We start from the raw sequence: 15,628 nt of genomic DNA on the forward strand, positions 1-15,628 counted from the left end.
TGATTCGGTGCGATCCCCTCCTAGTGATGACATACGTATGCCCGTACCTGATAAGTTTTCCGGCCACAAGTCTGACTTCCGGAATTTTAAGAGTAGAGTGTTATCGTATTTCGAGTTGAGACCCGGATCCTCAGGGACTGAGACCCAACGGGTCATCTTTATTAAAACTTTGCTGACTGGTGACTCCCAGTCCTGGGCATACAACCTGCCTCCCACTGATAAAGCTCTGACCTCGGTAGAGGAATTCTTTAAGGCCATGGCCGTAATTTACGACGACCCTGACCTTGCTGCGTCCTCTGAGCGGAAGCTCAAACTTTTGCGGCAAGGCAGAGGCTCGGTCGAAGATTATGCGGCAGAATTCCGTAGGTGGTCAGTCACCGCCAGATTCGACAACTATGCCCTGATGGATTATTTCCTGTCTGGGTTGTCGGAGGAGGTCTCCGATCTAATGTTAACTGTACCCGAGCCTAAAACGGTCGATGAGGCCATCTCATCAGCCATTCGAGTTGACCGTAGGCTACGCCATCAGAGGCAGACTAGGGGCAGTCACCGTGTCAGGGTGACATCTTACGCGGCACCTTCCGCTGCACCCCTAGTAACGCCATCTCCGCCTGTCTCACCCTCTCCGGCTTTGCCTCCGCCCGAACCAATGCAGATTGGTCGATCGAAACTGACCCAGGTAGAGCGAAGGTGGAGAATGACGGAACAGCTGTGTCTGTACTGTGCAGCAGCAGGGCATAGGGTGCGAAACTGCCCTAACAAGTCGGGAAACGAGTTTGCCTAGGAGTAGTGGGGGGTGACACCCTAGGCACACAATTTTCACCTCTTAAAGAAAGAAAATTGCTTCTTCCTTGTACTGTTACATGGGATAAGAAGTCTGTAGCCACTGAGGCTTTTATTGACTCAGGCTCAGCGGCTAATTTTATGAATTTCGAATTTGCTCAGGAGTTGGGTATTCCACTCATCCCTGTGAGACCCCCCATTCAGGTCACGGCAGTGGACGATTCCCCTCTACAACGGAATCGTGTCCTGTCACAGACCCCGGAGGTGAAGGTCACCATAGGGGTATTGCATGGGGAACAATTACAATTTTTTTGTGTTACATATGTCAACCTCCACTATCATCCTAGGCATGCCGTGGTTGCAAATCCATTCTCCGCAAATAGACTGGGCCACGGGTCAGTTAACTGCCTGGTCACCTCATTGTTTTCATCAGTGTTTGGGAAAATTGACATTGGGGCAAACCAGAGTTCAGGTGGAAGGTGTACCAGACCAGTATTCTGAATATGCTGATGTATTCTGTCCCAAGGCAGCCGACAAGTTGCCACCACATCGCCCTTTCGACTGTCCCATCGATCTCCGTTCTGGTTGTGTACCCCCCCCGGGGTCATTTGTACAATTTGTCGGGGCCCGAAAAATTGGCTATGCAGGAGTACATCAGGGAGAATTTGGCCAAGGGTTTTATTCGCCCGTCCCGGTCGCCTGCTGGGGCGGGCTTCTTTTTTGTAAAAAAAGAAAGACGGAGGCCTGCGGCCCTGCATTGATTACCGCGGCCTTAACAAGATTACAGTGAAAAATCGCTATCCGCTGCCTCTGATAGACGATTTGTTCACACAGATCACTGACGCCAAGATCTTTTCTAAACTGGATTTGCGGGGCGCGTACAACCTGATTCGCATAAGAAAGGGCGATGAATGGAAAACGGCCTTTAATACACCAGACGGGCATTATGAGTACCTGGTGATGCCCTTCGGGCTATGTAATGCCCCGGCCGTTTTCCAGGAACTCATCAACGAGGTCTTCAGGGAGGTGTTGGGGAGATTTGTTCTAGTCTATCTAGACGATATCCTTATCTTCTCCAACAACCTCTCTGAACATAGGACCCATGTGAGGTTCGTTTTGAACAAACTAAGGCAGAACTCTTTGTACGCAAAGCTTGAAAAATGTATTTTTGAGGTAACGTCTGTCGCTTTCCTGGGGTACATAATTTCCACCACGGGCCTATCTATGGATCCTGCCAAGGTCTCCGCTGTCCTGGAGTGGCCTCAGCCGGTTGGCCTGAAGTCCCTTCAGCGGTTTCTTGGCTTCGCCAACTATTCTAGAAGGTTCATAAAGGGGTACTCCACGGTTATTTCTCCCCTTACCAGTCTTACTAAGAAAGGGGCAGATACCACTCACTGGTCTCCTGAGGCGTTACAGGCTTTTTCCACCCTGAAGGGCCTATTCTGTTCAGCGCCCATCCTCAGACCTGTGGATACGTCTTTCCAGTTTATTGTTGAGGTGGATGCTTCGGAGGTTGGGGTGGGGGCTGTGCTGTCTCAGCGGTCAGGCTTGCAGGGTAGAATGCATCCGTGTGCCTACTTCTCCCGTAGGTTCTCCCCTGCAGAGAGGAATTACGATATTGGCAACAGGGAGCTCCTGGCCATTAAATTAGCTTTCGAGGAATGGCGGCATTGGTTAGAGGGAGCTGAGCATACGATCACGGTCTACACTGATCACAAAAACCTAGAGTACATCGAGGGGGCTAAGAGGTTGAGCCCTCGCCAGGCTCGATGGTCGTTATTCTTCTCTAGGTTTAGTTTCATTATTGCGTACACCCCGGGTAGCAAGAACGTTAAGGCGGATGCTTTATCCAGGTGCTTCGAGTCAGAGACAGCACAGCCCTCTGTTCCAGAGACCATTGTTCCCCAGAGGTTGGTACTGGCAGCAACAGAGACTTGGGAGGATTGGAAGGAGACTTTGATTCCCTTTCAACAAGACTCCCCGGAAGGGAAGCCTGCAGGGGTTCTGTTCATTCCTCTACCGTTTCGTCTCCGGGTGCTAGAGATGTTCCATGCGCATAAGAATGCTGGGCATCCTGGGGCATCTAGAACACAAGATCTGGTAGCCAGATGCGCCTGGTGGCCTTCCTTGGCAGCAGATTGCAAGGAATACGTGAGGGAATGTGCGATATGTGCCAAGAGTAAACCCTCCCGGCTGGCACCTGTCGGTACCTTGCAGCCTTTGCCCACCCCGAGTGAGCCATGGACCCACCTGTCCATGGATTTTGTAGGTGAGCTTCCCAGATCTGAAGGCATGGCAGTTATGTGGGTGATAGTTGACCGCTTTAGCAAAATGGCCCATTTTGTGCCATTGAAAGGACTCCCCTCAGCTCAGGAATTGGCCGAGTTATTCATAACTCATATTTTCCGTTTACACGGCATTCCAGAAAACATAGTCTCAGACAGGGGAGTCCAATTTGTGTCACGATTTTGGAAGGCTTTTTGCCAACTTATGGGCATAAAGCTGTCATTGTCGTCGGGCTACCATCCACAGACAAATGGCCAGACTGAGAGGATAAATCAGTCCTTGGAACAGTTTTTGAGGTGCTATGTTGCAGAGGCGCAAGACGATTGGGTCAGATTCTTGCCCTTCGCAGAATTTGCTCAAAATAATTTAAAAAATTCGTCCTCCGGATTTTCGCCTTTTCAGGTAGTAACGGGGAGATCACCCAAATTTTCCCCATTGCCAGTAGTCTCTACTCCATTCCCAGCCCTGGAGACCTGGCAAAGGTCATTTAAGGACCTTTGGGGGACGGTAAGAAGTAATCTGGAAAAGGCCTTTTTGAGTCAGAAGGGTCAAGCTGACAAAAGACGGTCATTGGAGTGGAGGTTTCGACCTGGAGACTTGGTCTGGGTGTCCACACGTCACTTGACCCTTAGACAACCTTCTGACAAGCTTGGTCCCAGGTTTGTGGGTCCATTCCCGGTAGCCAGGAAGATCAACGATGTTACCTATACCGTTGAACTTCCCACCAGCATGCGGGGGGTAAGGTCCTTCCATGTATCCCTTCTTAAACCAGCAGTCCAGGTGGGTCCCACTCCGCCTCCTCCTGTGTTGGTAGATGCCCAACCCGAATATGAGGTGGAAAAAATTTTAGATTCACGCACTGTACAAAACTCGGTACAATATCTCGTGCATTGGAAAGGGTACGTCATTGAGGAGAGACAATGGGTTCCAGGGACGCGCATGCATGCCGATGAGTTAAAAAGGGAGTTTCACACTTTGCACCCAGAAAAACCTGGAGGGAGCTGTCCGGAGTCAACTCCTCGGGGGGGAGGGGGGGGGGTACTGTGAGAAAGCGCGGAAGAGCCGCCGCCATGAGCCAGCGGCGGGCGGCTCTTTCCACGCACAGTGGCCACACACACGGAGAGGCAGCCGCCTCCTCTCAGCATGAGGCGGCTGTCTTCGTGCAAGGTGGTGCGGAGCGCGGGGAAACCGCCGCGTTGGACGCGGCGGTTAGCGCGCATACCCCCGCTGCGGAGGTACCGCAGAGCGGGGCTGGTGTGGCTGGGACATGTAGTCCCTCTAGATTTAGAGTGACGCGCACGCACTCAGGCAGGGTTTAAATGACAGCCAGAGGTAGTCAGCTGACCAGGCTGGTCAGCTGACTCTGGCTTCACCTCTCATTGGTCCAGCACTGTGGGAGGTGCTGGAGAGGGATATGTGTATATATACTGCTGGCTGGTCATTCCTCGGGTGTCTGGCGATCACATACGTGGGAGCACCCAGATCCATAGTCAGATCCGCAAGTGTGCCGGGACCAGCTGGAGCTGTAATCCTACACTTAGCTAGATTCTGTTGATAGCTAAAGTACTAGTTTGATTGTGATTATCTGTTATGACCTATTGCCTGCTCGACTATCCTCCTGAACTCTGATCTTGTACCTCGATATTTCTGATACTCTGTTGCCGAACCCCGGCTCGTTCCTTGACTCTGCTTCTGTCTCCTGATTTTGTACCTCGATATATCTGATACCCTGTTGCCGAACTCTGCCTCTACCTAGACCCCGCCTCTGCCTTCTGATCTTGTATTTTATCTGTCCGTGTGTGTACGACCTGGTTTGTCCGACCCCGAGAACCGACCTCACTATTGGAGGCGGTTCCCCGTCCTGTCAGTGGCACCTCCTCCTGAGTGTCACTTTCAGACAATCCTTCCTACTGTCAGTCTGACTCCTCCCGTCTTGGAGAGCTCAGGTCTGCGGAAGGAATCTGCGTTGTACTTCTGACTGCGCTGAGGCTTGTCCTCTAAGTGTTACTGTTACACCAAAACACTACACTCTACTCAGGTGAACAGAGGTTAGCTAGTATATCGGATTATCGGTGATACTGCAGATCACTTATAATCTGGTATACGTCTGTATTCCCCGTGATACTGCAGATCACCGGTAATCAGACCTCTCTGTGCTTCACCGATCTTTACACCAGTCTTTTAGGGTATGTCTCTACCAGCTTTGCACATCTAGAGACTGAAATTCTTGCCCATTCTTCTTTGCAAAGCAGCTCCTGCTCAGTCAGATTAGATGGACAGCGTTTGTGAACAGCAGTTTTCAGATCTTGCCACAGATTCTCGATTGGATTTAGATCTGGACTTTGACTGGGCCATTCTAACACATGGATATGTTTTGTTTTAAACCATTCCATTGTTGCCCTGGCTTTATGTTTAGGGTCATTGTCCTGCTGGAAGGTGAACCTCCGCCCCAGTGTCAAGTCTTTTGCAGTCTCCAAGAGGTTTTCTTCCAATTTTGCCCTGTATTTGGCTCCATCCATCTTCCCATCAACTCTGACCAGCTTCCGTGTCCCTGCTGAAGAGATGCACCCTCCGAGCATGATGCTGCCACCACCATATTTGACAGTGGGGATGGTGTGTTCAGAGTGATGTGCAGTGTTAGTTTTCAGCCACACATAGCGTTTTGCATTTTGGCCAAAAAGTTCCATTTTGGTCTCATCTGACCAGAGCACCTTCTTCCACATGGTTGCTGTGTCCTCCACATGGCTTGTGGCAAACTGCAAACGGGACTTCTTATGCTTTTCTGTTAACAATGGCTTTCTTCTTGCCACTCTTCCATAATAGAGCCAACTTTGTACAGTGCATGACTAATAGTTGTCCTATGGACAGAGTCTCCCACCTGAGCTGTAGATCTCTGCAGCTCGTCCAGAGTCACCATGGGCCTCTTGACTGCATTTCTGATTAGCGCTCTCCTTGTTCGGCCTGTGAGTTTAGGTGGACGGCCTTGTCTTGGTAGGTTTACAGTTGTGCCATACTCCTTCCATTTCTGAATGATCGCTTGAACAGTGCTCTGTGGGATGTTAAAGGCTTTGAAAATCTTTTTGTAACCTAAGCCTGCTTTAAATTCTCAATAACTTTATCCCTGACCTCTCTGGTGTGTTCTTTGGACTTCACGGTGTTGTTGCTCCCAATATTCTCTTAGACAACCTCTGAGGCCGTCACAGAGCAGCTGTATTTGTACTGACAATAGATTACACACAGGTGCACTCTATTTAGTCATTAGCACTCGTCAGGCAATGTCTATAGGCAACTGACTGCACTCAGATCAAAGGGGGCTGAATAATTATGCACACACCTTTTTGCAGTTATTTATTTGTAAAAAATGTTTGGAATCCTGTATGATTTTCATTCCACTTCTCACGTGTACACCACTTAGTGTTGGTCTTTTATGTGGAATTCCAATAAAAAATTGATTCATGTTTGTGGCAGTAATATGACAAAATGTGGAAAATTTCAAGAGGGCTGAATACTTTTGCAACCCACTGTATATGGGTTCACTGTAAATATTTGAGAAGGGGAATTGGGGGGGGGGGTCACTAGGTTTTCTCAGTATGGAGCCCAGACATTTCTGATGGCAGCCCTGCCTGGGGTAGCACTAGATGGGGAGATCTAGGGGCCCATCAGCCATCCCTGCACTGCAGACCGCCGGTTGCATAGATTTTTAGCGTTCAAGCTGAAATCTATTAAAGTCCTATTTGCGTACAAACTGAATGCTGACCATACATCTTAACGATTTCCAGTGGGGAAATCGACCATCCAATTCGATAATTGTATCGATGCAAATGATAATCGGGGCCACAATAAACATGGCCGATCAACGATTCAACCGATTTCTGAGCACAATTGGATGAATGTTATCGATCAAGCATGCTGGTAGTCTGACATATTGGATCAGGTGCGCGACACTAATGTCATGACAACCGATGAATGCAACTAAACCCCTAGCCCCAAATGTAACTGTTACTCCCCCACCCCCACCCATGCATTCTAATCTTACCTGTTCCAGCTGCCATGACTTTCCAGCTGCTCCCGGTCTCGTAGATTCTCTGCCATACTATACGTGGCAACCACGTGGGACCCGCAGGGGGAAGCAGCAGGATGTGGAGTAACTGGACAGTTGCAGCAACTAGACAGGTGAGAGATTTTAATGCACGGGCACCGGGATGGGGGGAACATTTACATTTGGGATTGCTTTTGTAAAGAATAAAGAAGATATAGATTAGTCCAAAACCTGTCACATCTGTCAGATTTTTACTGCCCACTGTAAGCCACAGTAACATAGGGGAAAAGTAATTAATGGTGCATTTTAATCTAGGAGAAGTGTAGTACTTCTTATAAGTGTGTGTACTAATTTACTATTTTTCATGATGGTGGTTATTTAACCACTTTATCCACCACTACAGTATATCTACATCCTCTGCGACTTCATCTAAGCCACGAGTCAGTAGATATACGTCTTGTAGCAGAAGCAGTGCTGTGCAGGATTGGGCTGGCTCCTGTGCACATTTCTGGCACTATCTGATGCAGCAGTAATTGGTGAACCGGAATATATGTTCCCTGAGCTAATGAGATTGATTTTTTTTACTATTAAAAGTACTTGTATTTTCTCATTTCATAGTGAAAAATACACTCTGCAGCATTATTTCAGAATCAAATATCTTCACCATAAATTGTGACAGGAACATAATCTAAGTTTTGTGATAAGCGTTAAGAATAGCCATACAAAATTTGTGTTTTATCTACAGTAGCGCTTTTTATTTTTTTAACTGGAATTGGTAAAACTGAGAAATAATGTGTTTTTTCTATTTTTTTTCCTTGTTTTCCCATTAAAATTCATAGAAAACAACATTGTTTGAGGGAAAAAAAGGCATACAATGAAAGCCTAGTTTGTCTTGAAAAAAAAACAATATATATTTCATTTCTGTGTCATAAGTAGGGATAAAGTTACTTCTGAAATAAGGACATAGTTAAACTGTTGTCAAAACTGCTCTGGTCCATAAGTGGGAAAAAGGTCTTAAAGGATACCCGAACGGACATGTGACATGATGAGATAGACATGTGTATGTACAGTGCCAAGCACACAAATAACTATGCTGTGTTCCTTTTTTTCTTTCACTGCCTGAAAGAGTTAAATATCAGGTATGCAAGTGACTGACTCAGTCCTGACTCAGACAGGAAGTGACTACAGTGTGACCCTCACAGATAAGAAATTCCAACTATAAAACACTTTCCTAGCAGAAAATGGCTTATGAGAGCAAGACAGAGATAAAAAAGGGAAATTTCTTATCAGTGAGGGTCACACTGTAGTCACTTCCTGTCTGAGTCAGGACTGAGTCAGCCACTTACATACCTGATATTTAACTCTTTCAGACAGAGAAAGATAAAAAGGAACACAGCCTAGTTATGTGTGTGCTAGGCACTGTACATACACGTCTACCTCATCATGTCACATGTCACTTCGGGTATCCTTTAAACCACAGGTGCAAACACAAGTCCTACTGGTGGAATGCAGCCCTCCTTGCCATATTATGTGGCCCTCGAGAGCTCCAAATGTGCATTGTTAGCAGTAAGGGCCCATTCACACTGTGGCAATTTAACGGGGATTACCGCTAATCGGCAAATCACTGGCTTTTTAAAGCGCTAGTGCAATATTCATTATATGGCAGTGATGTCACTGCCGCGATCGCCGTCTATTCACGGTGATCGCAAGACGCAGTACATGCAGCATTTTTCCACGATTTTAGAGTGACCGAGATTACAATGCTAAAAAAGCGATTGCTCAAAAATCGCGGCGGTATACATTGATTTTTATGAGTTAATTGTGTAAAAATCCCCGACGCAAAATGCTAGCGCTGTGCGTTTCCCAGTGTGAATGGGTCCTAAAAGAACTACAGCACACTGCCTTACCATCCAGAGGAGCACACCGGTTTCTGATTAAAACATTGTCAGTTTGAGCCAGCGTGAAACAACCACCCACAGGACCCCCCAGCGAAACTAGCATGGAGCCCCCTCTTGGGGTCCAAACAACCCTCAACAACCATTTCCCATGTTACAGAGTGGCGCAGCAGAGCAGTGTAATATGTACCTGCTCCAGCGATGCATCGTGTCTCTTCTGTTCTTCCATGCAGTCCTCCTTTTCCTGATCACGTGACATGCCTCAGGAGGCAGAGGTGTGCAGCATAGAGCGTGTGGCTGTCAGGAGGATCAGAGGAGACCAGAAGCAACACTGGAGCAGGTAAATATTAAACTGCTCCACTGTGCTACTCTGCAGAAGGGGGAGGAGCAGGCCCCTCACAGTCACTATAGTTACACAACTAAGTTTGAGACTGTTCAATAAATGTTGAAACCTTAAAAAGTAAACCTCCGGACTAAAAATCTACTCCGCAGAACTGAAAAGGCTTGGTGTTTCTTTAACAGTTTCACAGCATCAGAACTTTGTTTTTCTTACCAAAGCATCATTTTTAGCTGCATTTTTAACTAAGCTCCACCCATCAAAGAAAACTGCCCAGGCTTTTTTTCCCTAATAATAAATCGTTGTATATGTGCGCTCAACACCAATGTACAACCTGGAAAAAAACATAAAAACGCAAAATAGGAAATCAGAAAGTGCGGACTACTCAAAAGTCCCTAGAAAGTTCCTAAAAATAAATCGTTGTATATGTGCACTCAACACCAATGTACAAACTGGAAGAAAAACATAAAATTGCAAAGTCTGCTGTGCAACACATGATGGGATTTCCTATGTTGTTATTCACGTTGCCTAGCAACTGGGAGGGGTGATCAGCACACAGGACAGTTGGAACTGTGTCTCATGCTTCCTGTCACCTCCTTTCAACCAAAAAGATGGCTGCCCTCATGAAATCACACACATTTGCCTGTTTTTTTTAAAACAGGGTGGGTAAGAGATTATATTACTGATCTATTTTAATTAACATAACTAATGTAACTTAAAGAGAACTCGACGTGTGTTTAAAGAATGTTATCTGCATACAGAGGCTGGATCTGCCTATACAGCCCACCCTCTGTTGCTATCCCAAACCCCACTAAGGTCCCCCTGCACTCTGCAATCCCTCATAAATCACAGCCGTGCTGTGAGGCTGTGTTTACATCTGTAGTGTCAGTCTCAGCTGCTCCCCCGCCTCCTGCATAGCTCCGGTCCCTGCCCCTGTCCCTTCCCTCCAATCAGCATGGAGGGAAGGGAGGCAGGCGGGGACCGGAGTTCTGCAGGAGGCGGGGAGAGCAGCAGACTGACACTATAGAGATAAACACAGCCAGCTCTGACAAGCTCTTTGTCAGCAGCGTGGCTGTGATTTATGAGGGATTGCAGAGTGCAGGGGGATCTTAGGGGGGTTTGGGATAGCAACAGAGGCTGGGCTGTATAGGCAGATCCAGCCTCTGTATGCAGATAATATTCTTCAAACCCACCTCGGGTTCTCTTTAATGACAGTATGTTTAGGGCCAGGCTGAAGTCCCTCTTTAATAAACCATTTGGCACCCAACTTACACTAGGTTTTAGATTTTAGCCCCTTGCATGATTGAGTTTGACACCCCTGCTTTAAACAATTTCGTAATGAGTGTCACTTAAAGCAAAACTGAAGTATCCTAAAAAATAAGAGTTTCACTTACCTGGGGCTTCGGCCAGCCCCCCTGCAGCTGTTTCCAAACGATCCCCCCTCTTCCCCCGCTGTGGCTCACTTTTCTTCACGCAGTGGAAGCCGACTTCTAAGTCGACGTCCACTGCACTCTGACCATGCACATCTTTGTACACTTGCCTGACTTAAATTTCCTTTTAAGCAATACTAGTTGCCTGGCTGTCATGCCAATCCTCTAATCCTTTTAGTTATAGCCCCTGAACAAGCATGCAGCAGACTAGGTGTTTCTGACATTATTGTCAGATCTGGCAACATTAGCTGCATGCTTGTTTCTGGTGTGATTCAGACACTACTGCACCAAACAGATCAGCAGGGCTGCCAGGCAACTGGTATTGCTTAAAAGGAAAAAAATATGGCAACTTCCATATCTCACATCACTCACTCATCCCTCTCACTTCAGTTGTCCTTCAAGTTGGCTGAGGCGGCTATTAACGACTGCCTCAGCCGACAATCAGGCATGTGTGCAGCAGCTGGTGACCCCCAACCCACGAGTGATCCACCAGGCGGATCTACTCAACCCCAGCGATGCCAATCCCATTGTTCACGCTGCACCCCGCCCACCGTGTGATGTCACACAGGCATGCTCCTGGTCCCTCCGTCATCCCCCTGCCCCTCCTCCCCCCGAATAGTTACACAGCTTGTTGTCAGCTACACTGCTGACACGCGTGTGTGCAGCCCAGGCCAGCAAAGTTGCCCAAGGGGATCAGGGTCTGATCCCAGACGGGCGACGAGCTGTCAATGTGAACGGGGCTATGCTAGGCTATTGGTGAAACAGAGAAGATTTCCTGTGCTTATAAGCGTCTGGTGCCCCATATGCAATTCATTTTTTCTACTAAGTTTTCTCCTAGGTGATAACTTTTTATTTTCTCTTTAAAATAACATTAAAGCACTTTTAACCAGCTGGGCGGTATGGACGAGCTCAGCTCGTCCATTACCGCCGGAGGCTGCCGCTCTGGCCCTGCTGGGCCGATTTTAACGAAATAAAAAGCAGCACACGCAGCCGGCACTTTGCCAGCCGCGTGTGCTACCTGATCGCCGCCGCAGCGCAGCGATCCGACACGTGCAGCGGCAAAAGAGGGTCCCCCCAGCCGCCCGAGCCCAGCGCAGCCGGACCAAACAGTTCCGGCCAGCGCTAAGGGCTGGATCGGAGGCGGCTGACGTCAGGACGTCGGCTGACGTCCATGACGCCACTCCGCTCGTCGCCATGGCGACGAGGAAAGCATAACAAGAAGGGCTGCTCATCGCGGCCTTTCTTGTTACTTCTGATCGCCGGAGGCAATCAGAAGCACGCATTCGGAGTGCCCTCTAGTGGGCTTTCATGCAGCCAACTTTCAGTTGGCTGCATGCAATAGTTTTTTTTTTATTAAAAAAAAAAAACGTCCGGTCACCAGCCTGGCGATCTTAATAGAACACCAGGCTGGTTAATAAAAAAAGGTGCCAAAAGTAGTAGAAAGGTACCATCAAAATGATTTTGTATATTTTCTTGCTTGCTAGGGGTTTAAAGGGCATTTTGTTGACAAGGTGTGAAAATATCAACTTGGAAAAAACTAAGGAGAAAAAGTGAACTGCATATGGGTCTGGGTATCTGTCACTTCATTAGAATGCCGGACGTTGCTTTGTTTTCTACACCGACGCCTGTTCTTTCAGATCCCTCCATGTAAGCGATGGACATTGTGTGTTCTCAGGGGCCGGTCAGTGGCTGGTTTCTCCGAAGTTCCCCCAGGAGAGGAGGTTTCGGGAGGTGATGTACTCGGCATCCTTGGAGCAGAAGATAAGGTCGGAGAGCCGTGATGTTCCCCATCAGAGCAGGAGAGGGCTCTCTGACCGCACGGGGGATAAGCGGGAACATGTGCTGGATGCAGACCTTCTGGTATGAGACAATCACTACCTGTTCCTCACCATAACTGTGTTATATCATCAATAGCGCACATTTAATCCCAACTTCAGGAAAGAAAAATCATTGCAATTTTGGATAGTGTGGTAAGGGGTCTCTGCTTTGTCCAGTTTCACACTATTTAAAGAACAACTATCTGTAAACCCCACATTCCTATAAAGCTTTTAGCCAGCAACACTAGAAAGCTTTTTTAGAAGTCTCTCAGCACAGTCTGTGTGAAAAAAATGCTTTATTTACCAGCTGTTTGTAACAATTTTGGGTCAGCATTGGGGGGAGGGGGAGGCAGAGCTGAACTGTAACCTGTCTGTAAACTGTTTACACTGCGAAGCAGAGAGAGAGAGACAGACAGGGTCAAACACACAGAGCTGATTATTTACACACATTTGAAGCTATATTTTTGCTTTCTATCATTCTGAACACATTTTACTCACAGTATTAAAGCCAGTGAAGATTGTTTCTGTATGCTGGATGTGTTGGACACAGTCCTCCATAGTAACGCCCACCGTGAAAACTGTTTTCTGTAAATTGTAAATGTTTGATACAAGTAGGTTTGCTACTACCAATCCACACACATACCCACTCAGGAGCAGGAATTCAGGAATGCCACATGCGTCAGATAAGATGAGGAAATCCTGCTGCACCGAGATGTGGATAAAACGATGGCTGTTCACTACGGAATGGTTTGCCAGCAGCGAACTTGCATCCCATTATTTCCAGTATGACCAGTAACCTGAGGTCAGCTGATCTATAGGGATGAAGTTCTCTGCGGTGATCCATGTTACTGTCAGGACATGCTGAATTCAGGTCAGAGGTCCTACTGGGTATTATGGAATCGATGTTTGTCACTGGCTACCATGCTACATCAGTTCTGCTACACATAACCAACCCTAACTATAGGAACTATTGCCAATTGTTGTTGTATCTTCCTCCAGATGAGAACACATCGAGTGAAAAGACCGTCTGACCTGTGCGCTGTAGATATAAGTGATAAAGACCTGTCTACAGTAAGTATTTGCTGTGAGAAGAAGGTCTGCACCTGCGTGGCAGGGAACGGGGGGGGGGGGGGGGAGGTACTTGCAGGCCGGGCCGTGCATGCGCAGAAGAGCACGACTGGCCAGATTAGCGGAGTTGATAGCGAGAGACTAGAGCGGCCAGAGAGGGCAGCCCACGCAACTCATAGGGCTGGGGGAAGTCCTAGGTAAGGGTAAATACAGCACTATGGGCTTAATTCATTAAGCTGCACCGCTAAAGCACCGCAGCTTAATGTGAGGAGGGCGAGTTGTGTGCATCCTACGCATGGTAATGCAGCATAGCATGCGCTGGTAACTTGCGCTCGCTCCTTGCTAGCAACAGCCGCTCCACTTATCCCGCCGAGTCCCGTCGGGTCCAGTGGCTTTATAGGGCGTGAGCCGGGTGCTTTGATTGGCTCGATAGGTTGCCTGATTGCCCGACATCAACAGCACGTTTCCATACAACTTCCTCCGGCAGCATAATGAATGTTAGTCAATGGGCAAGCGGTGCAGTGTGCATGCGCAAAACAGCGCAAATACGACGGGGAAGCCTTGAATCCCAGTGACACACTTCCTGTCCAGCAAGGAGTGCCTCACTGGGCGGAAGCTTCGGACACAACACGGTTAGTTGACTGCGCCCCTTACACTTTCTTTGCTGTTACGTTACCCTTTGTGCAGAGCGTGTAAAAGAGGCCTGACGGTTTTTCATCTCGCTCTGGATCAGCTGAGATACGTATATGAGGGTGCTGGCTAATGATGTACCTGATTTTCTGGCCGAGCTCTATGGACAGAGGTCTATTTTCACCCAAACTAACTTTGTACCATCGGATATTGATTGCTTTAAATGTAAGATAATACAGTGTTCTTTGTTGCCTTTAGGCCAGCCCAGACGAGTTTGTACAGTTTAATAGTGTGGCCTTCATCAATGCAACTGAGAACAGGCTGGTTCTAGGTAAGCACTGGAATGACGGACGCTGTGTTTATAACTTGTATTACTTATAAAGTTATTTCTGATGGGCATACACTGCACTCCTGTACTGAGGGGTGTTTAGGGAATGCACACTGCAGTCTGACTCCCACAGGAGGGACAAAATAAATAAGAACTGATTCCCACTTGTCCACAACTTTTGCCCATGTTTATACAGCTGTATTTCTTCAGCAGACAATTTGCTGAAGCAAATCACTTGTAGTTACTACAGTGTAAACAGATCTCATTTATACACAAGTGAACCTATTTATAATGTGCAGAAAACAAGAAAACAATCCCTATGTTTTTGCTCACTGTTTTTGACCGACTCAGACCGACAGTTTAAATCTATGGCAGGCGGGTGGCGCTGAGGTTCTGACCAGACGTAAGCCCTACGTCCCATTCACCGCGCGTTCCCGCCGCTCTGTCCCCGCCGCGATGCCCTGCCGCCTCTATGCTGGCAGAGCGCTGTGCGCCGGGCAGGAGCAGTTTTCATTGGCTCCTGGCCCTGTCATTCATGTAAGCCGTTCCCATTGGCTTACATGGAGTGACAGGGTCAGGGGCCAATGAAAGTGGCTCCTGACCGGCGCACAGCGCTCTGCCGTCATGGAGAAGGCAGAGAGAGCAGCCTGCGGCGGGGACAGATCGACGTGACCGGCGGGAGTGGCGGATTATTGCGGCGATTCGTCGGGAAGCGGCGGTTTACTGTACCAACACCCTCTGGTCCTTAAGGGGGCAGAGGGTGCTGGTACTGAAGTTATTAATTACTGCTTTAGCTCCGTATTTATAAAGGTGGAAAGAGGTTTTGTACCCCGATGTTCAAGATTTCAAGACAATACAATTCCTATACTGTAATTGCCCTAAAGGGGCTCCCATTTAAAGGGAACCTGAAGTGGCATGGATATGGAAGCCGCCATATTTATTTCCTTTTAAACAACAGTTGCCTGGCAGCCCTGCTGATCTTTCTGGAATCACACACCTGAAACAAGCATGCAGC

The 15,628-nt window shown here is 47.9% G+C and overlaps 1 protein-coding gene across 3 annotated transcripts in view; it reads left to right on the top strand.

Annotated features, from left to right (window-relative positions):
* XRRA1 (X-ray radiation resistance associated 1) overlaps nucleotides 1-15,628 on the top strand; it is an 83,315-nt gene that overhangs the window by 17,833 nt on the left and 49,854 nt on the right. For all 3 annotated transcript variants that reach the window (XM_068266617.1, XM_068266619.1, XM_068266618.1), the window contains exons 3-5: nucleotides 12,446-12,630; nucleotides 13,587-13,658; nucleotides 14,544-14,616. In XM_068266617.1, coding sequence (XP_068122718.1) covers nucleotides 12,446-12,630; nucleotides 13,587-13,658; nucleotides 14,544-14,616 — 330 coding nt within the window. The remainder of the gene's footprint in view (nucleotides 1-12,445; nucleotides 12,631-13,586; nucleotides 13,659-14,543; nucleotides 14,617-15,628) is intronic.

The sequence above is a fragment of the Hyperolius riggenbachi genome, chromosome 2 (assembly GCF_040937935.1).
Source record: "Hyperolius riggenbachi isolate aHypRig1 chromosome 2, aHypRig1.pri, whole genome shotgun sequence".
In the NCBI taxonomy this organism is placed as follows: domain Eukaryota; kingdom Metazoa; phylum Chordata; class Amphibia; order Anura; family Hyperoliidae; genus Hyperolius; species Hyperolius riggenbachi.